The 7,665-nt window shown below is 43.0% G+C and overlaps 1 protein-coding gene across 2 annotated transcripts; it reads right to left on the bottom strand.

Moving 5' to 3' along the window:
• Nucleotides 1-399: 399 nt before the first annotated feature.
• LOC132325433 (glutathione S-transferase-like) lies at nt 400-7,441 on the bottom strand. 2 transcript variants are annotated; one of them, XM_059842768.1, is made up of 7 exons: nt 7,341-7,441; nt 6,171-6,284; nt 5,474-5,525; nt 2,924-3,056; nt 1,909-2,050; nt 1,132-1,263; nt 400-815 (listed from the first exon to the last, which is right to left on the bottom strand). In XM_059842768.1, exons 2-7 carry the CDS (start codon nt 6,255-6,257, stop codon nt 693-695), a joined length of 669 nt encoding a protein of 222 aa, XP_059698751.1. In that variant the 5' UTR covers nt 6,258-6,284; nt 7,341-7,441; the 3' UTR covers nt 400-692. The 2 variants fall into 2 exon arrangements, with proteins under 2 accessions (XP_059698751.1, XP_059698752.1); XM_059842769.1 differs by lacking the exons at nt 2,924-3,056; nt 6,171-6,284; nt 7,341-7,441 and having other exon boundaries at nt 5,474-5,490.
• Nucleotides 7,442-7,665: the final 224 nt, after the last annotated feature.

The following is a 7,665-nucleotide window of genomic DNA, read 5'->3' as shown; positions in this document are numbered from 1 at the left end:
TCCTCCTTTCTCCTTAAGTTTCAAACTGGTGACAAGCATTTGTTTCTCAGAGTCTGCAAAGGGCTTTTAGCTGCTGCAATAGACCTTCTGATAAAGGACACATGGGTGAAGCTGCAGTACAGGACTTCAAGTGTCTGGTGACAAAGCAGAGGTGCAGAAGGAACTCTGGTCCAAGCATAATCCAAATTAAGGTAAAAGGAATACTGTATCCAAACCTTTCAGCCTCACCTAGCCAGAACCTGCAGGCTTTTCTATTAATTCACTCGGAAAAAAAATACATGGCCTATTGTTTGGGATAATCTCTCCTAATTTTCCAACAATTCTTGAGAATGCCATAAAAAGAGAACCACACAGATCTCAGTCATAGAAGTAGCAGCAAGAAATCAATGAACAGCTGGGTTTTGAGTATCAATAGTAAGAATTTATTTCAGGTAGTTTTTAAGTTATTTGAGGCATCCAGTGTTTTCCAGAATACCCCCTATTTAGGGAACTATTGCCTTTGCTGGTGGGCTCATGTAGTTTTACCTTGAAGTGTCTGCAGTAGGTAAAAAACAGCCCAGTAGCTAAGGAACGAACAAAAGCATTTCTTTTTACACATTCTATTATTTTGACATAGCCATTCTTTTCATTAATTTCACTTTACTACTATCTGCAAATACAATGAAACAGTTTCTGTGGCTTTAGGGTGCTGCTCAGGAGAAGAAAATTTTAATCACTTTGTCTACATCATCGTCATTTGATGGCGCCTTCCTCTGGCTGCCAGGCTGCAGGAATTTCTTTATTGTGGGGATATTGCTTAGTCTTGCTTTGAAACGCTACAAAAGAAAACAAAAACAGCACAGAGCTTAACAATCATTGCAACTGTCAGACATTTCAATGTTATCCATGCTCTGAAAGTCACATTAGAGCTGGATGCTGCAGAAGAAACTATATGCTTCCACTTCTTATGCTTTGGGGTTGAGTGACAGAACATGGTAACAACAATGAGTATGTGAGGCCAGCTAAAAGTTCTTAGGGTATCTGATTAATTCCCATGTCACTCCTCAGCCACTCACTCCCCCATATTTCTCAGCCAATTTAAATCAGTGGTCTTTCCTATTCATTCTCCATTCAAACTGCCCATTCATTTACCTGCAAGAGAGGAAATTTCGGAAGTATGTCAGGCTTCCACTCCTCTACCATCAAAATGATTTCAAGTAATTGAACATCCGCTCTGCTCAGCTGGTTGCCAACCAAAAAGTCTTTTCCATGGTCTTTCAAAACCTAAAAATATAGAACCGGAAGCAGATGATGTCTTTTACCAGTTTTTCCTCATAAATAATATGACATCTTCAAAGCAGGGTCACACATTGCACGGAGTTGTCAGTGAAAGAAAGAAATGCAGTTTAAACACCTGTGGTAGAAAAAATGACCTGAATGCACTGCCATGCTAGGCATCATCTACCAGCTCTTTCACTTCTACATTTCTGTCTGGCAGCTCAGTTGTGCTCATCTGGCCTTGGCTGCTGGAGCTGCATTGAAGGCAAAGCTGTGTGAGACCCAGAAGGAACTGCAATGCTTTTCCACAGCATGTATGGTACAGGGCCATGGGCACTTCAGGAGGAAACTTGATGTCAAAGCCAGTGCTATGGTGTCTTTTGTCTGAAACAACACACACATTGAAACATGGACATTTGGGGAGCTCAGTGTGTGCTGGGTTTTTGCAGCTGTACATCTCTCCCAGGTTTGAAGTGCCTTCTGTCCCCTCTGTAGTGTCCTGTCTCCATCTTAATCCTGGCAACACTGAAAACCAGAGCATGGATTTTCCAGTGGCAGTTTCACTTGTTTTCCTCCCTAATACTTGTGTGCTTCCAGGATGGAGGTGAAAGGTAACAGCATCATTTGAGCTACAAGCTCTTTGTCACATACCTTCTCAAAAACGGGGAAGTATCTGTTTTCAGCCTTGTCCATCATATTTGCAAAATATTCATCCTTTTTCTCTGCTGGTTGGAGTTCATACATGATGAGTAACTCATTCAGATCGAACATTCCTTCCACGTACATATCGATTCTGAAAGGAATAGATCCACTTGCTCAGGTCAGATTCACAACAGGTCTGAAGAGCACCATAACTCCTGGCACAACCTCATGGAGATGCTGGGAAATCCCTGCCCCTTCTATTCCCCACACACATACCATGGCAAAGTTCCCCCCAGAATGCAGTTGCACTGGGAGGAGGCGTGGGGAGGCTTGGGCCAAAGGCAAAAGCAAAATTCCTAGGGAAACCTAAAGACTGTAGCCCTCTGACTTCTTACTGGGACTGATTCTTGGCTGGACTTCTGGATTATGTGTTTGTGAACCTGACTACAGAATTGTCAAGTGTGCCATCCAGACTCATGTTAAAAATCCAATCAGCCAGACTCTAACAGCAGGTCCATACAAATATCTAGCCAATATCTTGACACATGTGTTTACCAGGGCTTCTTAATTTCAAGTATTCAGAAATACCTCAGGTCAAATCATGTGCCCTAGGAGTCCTGTCCTTTCATAACCTGTTATTAAATCTGTACTAATTCCTGGTTATAAGAGAGAGGAGGGGTTTTGATTCCTTTAAAGACATTGCCCTGAATGTGATGAGGAGAAAATGATGCTGCTGACAACTGCAGGAGAAAATGAACAGCAGCATCAGTAGGACAGTCTGCCTCCGTGACTGCTTTCTTTTGATAAGTGCATTGACCTCTGACTGATGATTCCTGGGCTCACTTCCCCTTTGGAATGCAGCTGGCTGTCTCTGCTGTAGACATCAGCCACAGTCATCTCATGCAGCACAAAGCAGCGCAGCTCTCTCCCACTGAAAGGAGCTGTGAGCGGGGATACCCTTGTGTTTCACTGAGCTACAGGGTGAGCTGGGGAATAACAAGCAAAGGTGGCACTGTTACAGTACAGGGCTCTCTCCTTCATGTCCTTCCCATAGAGGTTGTACTTCATTGCTATGTAGTTGAGAATGGCTCTGGTCTGCACCAGCTTCATCCCGTCGATCTCTACCATCGGCACTTGCTGAAAGAGCAGGGATCCATCTAGGCCAAAGGGAATAACACAAGGAGACCTTCAGTCCCTCAGTGACAACCACCAGCACGTGTTAGGCAAAGGAACCACATGTGTTACTTCTTCTTTAGAATCTGAATCAATCTGGCTGGATAAAAAATCCCAAGATCATCAAATCCAATTGTAAGACCAACGGTGCCTAATTCCACCACTAAACCATGTCCCCAAGTGCACGCCTACACGCAGTGACTCAACCTCTTCCTTGGGCAGCCTATTCCAATGCTTGACAACCCTTTTGGGGGCAACCTTCCTCATTCTTACTGGAAGGTATGAATTTTTTTACATGGAAAATGCTCAGCATGCAGCAACCTCTTCTTAGTGACATGGTAATAACTTAATACTATAGCAATGAAGTTGTGGGAATTCCAGATTTGAGGAAACAGCCTGTCCGAGGGTGACGTTAGGATGCTGTTATCCCCATTCCTGTGTGTGTAATTTATGCTGGATATTATATTCTGTGCCTTTAAGACTGGCAGAGGGAAAGTTTTGTTTTGGGACTCTTATCAGCTACTCGGCGGGACATACAGATAGCTCACTACATAGTGCTGCTTTTATGCTTTTTGCCCTGCTTTTTGCTTTTGCTCTTGCTTCTGCTTTGCTTTTGCTTGCTCTTGCTTTTTTCCTTCTTCTCATTAGTTAATTTAGCTAAACAGTCCAAACTCCTTCCTGGACTGTTTCCCCTCTCCTGTTTGGACCTGCCGACTGCTCCGGACTGGGATCTGGAAACACCGAGAGTTTGCATCTTGTGGCTGCAGCAGTTGCCCCAGCACCAGAGGGACTGATAACAGAGCGACCAGCCCCAGGAGAGACTTTCTGAATTTGTCATCTTCTTCACAGCAGCGAAAGAGCGGTGTCATCCGGTATTGTTCATTTTGTGTGCAGGCAGTGCTGTGCTTGTCAAATAAACAGGTTCTTTCCACTTCTCTCCGAGGAATTCTTCCCGACCTGGTTGGGGGGATGGGCCGTGTGGGTTTGTTTTCTGGAGAAGCCCTTTTTGGGGATTCTCTCCCATATTTGCCCTAAACCAGGACACAGGCAAATGCAGGACTTGCAGCTGTCGCACATGGAAAAATACATGCACTGCATGGCTCCAGCACAGGGGATTTTCATGGAGGTTCATATAGACAAAAAGGACTAAAGGATCTGGTCCAGGCACTTTCTGTCATGTTTGGCTAAATACACCAGCACTCTCTAAGCACAGGCCAACATATCACCTGAATAATAATGAATATTAAAAAAATAGTGAATATAAAAGCATAAAAGATCTTTGTGACAACTTTGTTGACTTTACAAATGGCAGCTCATCTGTATAGGCATGAAGTGGGAACAACAAGTGGGTTCCAGCAGATTCCTGCAGGAACCAAATATCTCTTGGAGTGATGCTGCAGCCATGCAACACTTTTGCTGGCATGCAGAATCCTTATCTTAGCCTGAAGGAAGTAATAATACTTCTCCAGAAAGAGAGGTATCAGATCAGAGAGTCAGGAAGAGTTTCTGCTTTAGGGAATCCTATTTCTTGACTCAGATAAATGATCAGCTATGTCCCCTTTGCAAGGGTGCATTTAGCATTTTGCTTGTGTCTCAAAATATGTTTTGAAAGGCAGCCTCTAACAGGGGGACCAAGTCATTATTCCTACAGGACAGCAAGAGTGCAAATACTACCCCTAGCTCAGACTGCTTTTCACAGGCCAGGTGAAGAGCACAGATGTGCAATTTGGTTTGGAGGAAACATGATTATCATGTTCAGGAAGACAGAACCTAAAGCCAGCACGGTGGGTTGTTGTCTTGGGAAGCAGGAATGCAGCAGAGGAACAGGTAAACTCAGAAATTTGGAACTCTGTTTTCATATGGATTATAAAACAAAACATTTGTAGGCCATTTAAGACGCTAATGAATTTTAAGACCCTCTGAAGACAAAAGCCTCTATTGCCAGAGGATGGAAAGCAATGGACACAAGCTGAAGCAAAGGAGAGTCAACCATCTGAACTTCAAGAAAGGCTCTTTGACTGTGTGGGCTCTCCAGAGAAGCTGTAAATTCTCCATCCTTGGAGATACTCAAAACCCAGCTGGACATGGTCCTGAGTACCTGGCTGGAGGCGGCCCTGCTTGAAGAGGAGAGGTGGAGTAGGTAATCTTGAGAGGTCCCTTCTGACCTCAGCCCTTCTGTGATTCCGTGAAGGTGGAAGGAACTGGGTGGATGATAGCACCTAACACACAGCAGTCTGCACCTCTGAGAGCTCATGTACAAGGCAGTTAAGAGATTTTCTTTTTAAGGCACTAAGACTTAACAATTCTTAAGTGTTCTCAGACAAGTAACTCCAACTCTAATTCTGATTCTTGTTATTTTTACTATTGCTGCTGTTATAATTTAAAAGTGAAGGAAACTTACCCTTCTGTAACTTTGTCAGATCCTCTTTTTTTTCCAGGAAAGATTCTTCAAACTGGAGGAAGGAGAAACGTTCTGTTGTCATTCCATCATTTAGTTTCTTTCTCATTTAGGTAAAAAGGCCTGAAGTGGGCAATTTTATTTTTTATAACATAAATCATATTTTAAAGCTTTCAGGCACATTGGCCATCACTGAGACAGAAACCCACAGATAATGAAAAACACAGATTCCCATACTCCATCTCTCGTTTAGTATCAGAATATGTCAGAAGTTAAAGAAAATTGCTTTGTGGTTTACAACACCTAGTCCCTTCAAAGATAAACTACATCTTTGCAGCAATAATAATCTCTTGCTGTTTTGAACATTGGAATGTAACTGAAGATACTCAGAATTGCAGGCGCATGACCTCTGTTATCAGAAGATTAAGAAGCCAGGTTCTGCTGCTGGAGTTTTACATTTCTTCTCTCTCTAGCTACTGGGGGAAAGCATTTCTGGTGCTACCTGCAGGCTTTGCAAATGATGCATGCAAGTGAAACAGGAACCTGTCCCCTGCCCAGGGTAAGCTTGTTGTCACTCTTGGCCTGCTCAGCAATGCACTCAAGGCAGAGTTTGAAACTGCTGCTCAGTCCCACTTTTCAGAAGGAACAGTAAAAGCACATATTTGTCATAGGATCTCAGTAGAAAAGACCAGAAGCCAACCTCAACCCCAGCTGTTGCCAGGAGCCACCGAATTGGTTCCATACGGCCACGTCCATTGACATAGTGCAGCTTGGGTTTTCCAGACATGTTTCCACGTGCCTGATTCCCTGGTGTCTGCAATTAGAAAGGTGGTTTGCACTTTTGAGTCTCTAACTGGCTCTCAAAGTTGTCTTCTTTGAAAACACTGATTTATGGTTCAAGACTTGAATCAATCAACAGTGGAGGTAAAAGGTTATATTGAGAGACTGCCACATAGCATTCTGCCTTCAACTGTTTCTTACACATGCAGAATATTTAAGCAGAATTCTGAACTTAGAGCAAATGGCCCAGACAGAGAACAAGTGGTTTTGAACTATTTTAAACTTTGCATCCAAAGTGTTCTGTTCTGACTAGAAAGCTGCGTGTGCTCTTTGCACATTTTGGCATTATCTCAGAACACAGTTTACTGTTTAATCAGATACATGCTATAAACTCAGCAATTGCTCTGCTTTCCCCAGCAACCATTATGCTCCATTATAACCGGCCAGGAAGGAATTCTTTCCATCAGTCAACCTCTTTTACAACACTCCCTGCTTCTGTAATTTTGTTAGACAAACCTCCAAAACATGGAAATTAATTTTGCCTCTGGTACCATCAGATTTGCCTTTACCACAGGCACAGCCTCAGGGCAATGCTTGCTTGGCCCAGTTCCAACTCCGCTGGAATTTCAAACAACAACAATTTCTAGGCAGAAACTTACAGCAACAACAGTTTCTAGGCAGACTGTCACCCACCAACTCAGAACCACCCGTGCACATCAGCCACAAACACACAAACAGTGCTCAGCCTGTACCAGCCTCACAGCTACTGACACCCTGTCAGCAACAAGGCTGAAGCTTTAACAGCAGCAAAAGGAAAACGGCCAAAGCACCACCATATTGCCCTTGTAAATAACATGTCAGCTTCTCTACAGTAGGAAGGAGGAGGTGAGAGGAATATCCTTGTAGGATATACTTTTGTTTTCCTAATTCTGTTCACCCCAAAAGCATCTGATTAAGAATTTAACATTTGGTACACATAACCATGTTAGTAAAGAAAGTACATACATACATTTAATCTATAAATCTCATTCAATGACTGAATTTCATGTACAACAACTCCCTACATATCCAACATAACATCCCCACTTACCTTGTGCACAGTGTAACCCACTCTTATGCTCTCAGCAGTTCTGCCTTGAGATTATATAACTGTGGAGCTCCTCCTACTGAGAACTACAGACACTTCCCTGCAAATAGGATTCCTCTTTCTCTTAAGCAAACAAAACCAATTAGCTCTGTTAAGTTACTTCTCACCTACAGAAAATAAATTCCTGACTAATGGTGACAAGGCAGAAATGGACGGTAGATGAGAGATCATGGTCATTTGGATCAGCAAAGCACAAAGTGGTTACATGCCTCCTATTTGCTAGTTTAAAATAATTATAATGGCTGAAAAGCTCACTTAGTTGAAAAGA

Source organism: Haemorhous mexicanus, chromosome 3 (genome assembly GCF_027477595.1).
Source record: "Haemorhous mexicanus isolate bHaeMex1 chromosome 3, bHaeMex1.pri, whole genome shotgun sequence".
NCBI lineage: Eukaryota > Metazoa > Chordata > Aves > Passeriformes > Fringillidae > Haemorhous > Haemorhous mexicanus.
This window is presented reverse-complemented; position numbering and strand designations above follow the sequence as displayed.

What these genes read in the sequence shown, in the direction of transcription:
- LOC132325433 (XM_059842768.1), bottom strand. Translation starts at nt 6,257, where the DNA reads ATGTCTGGAAAACCCAAGCTGCACTATGTCAATGGACGTGGCCGTATG. An exon ending in TCTGACAAAGTTACAGAAGG is followed by an intron (nt 3,057 to 5,473) that starts GTAAGTTTCCTT and finishes CCTTTGGCCTAG; the next exon opens with ATGGATCCCTGCTCTTTCAG. An exon ending in CGAAATTTCCTCTCTTGCAG is followed by an intron (nt 816 to 1,131) that starts GTAAATGAATGG and finishes TTTCTTTTGTAG; the next exon opens with CGTTTCAAAGCAAGACTAAG.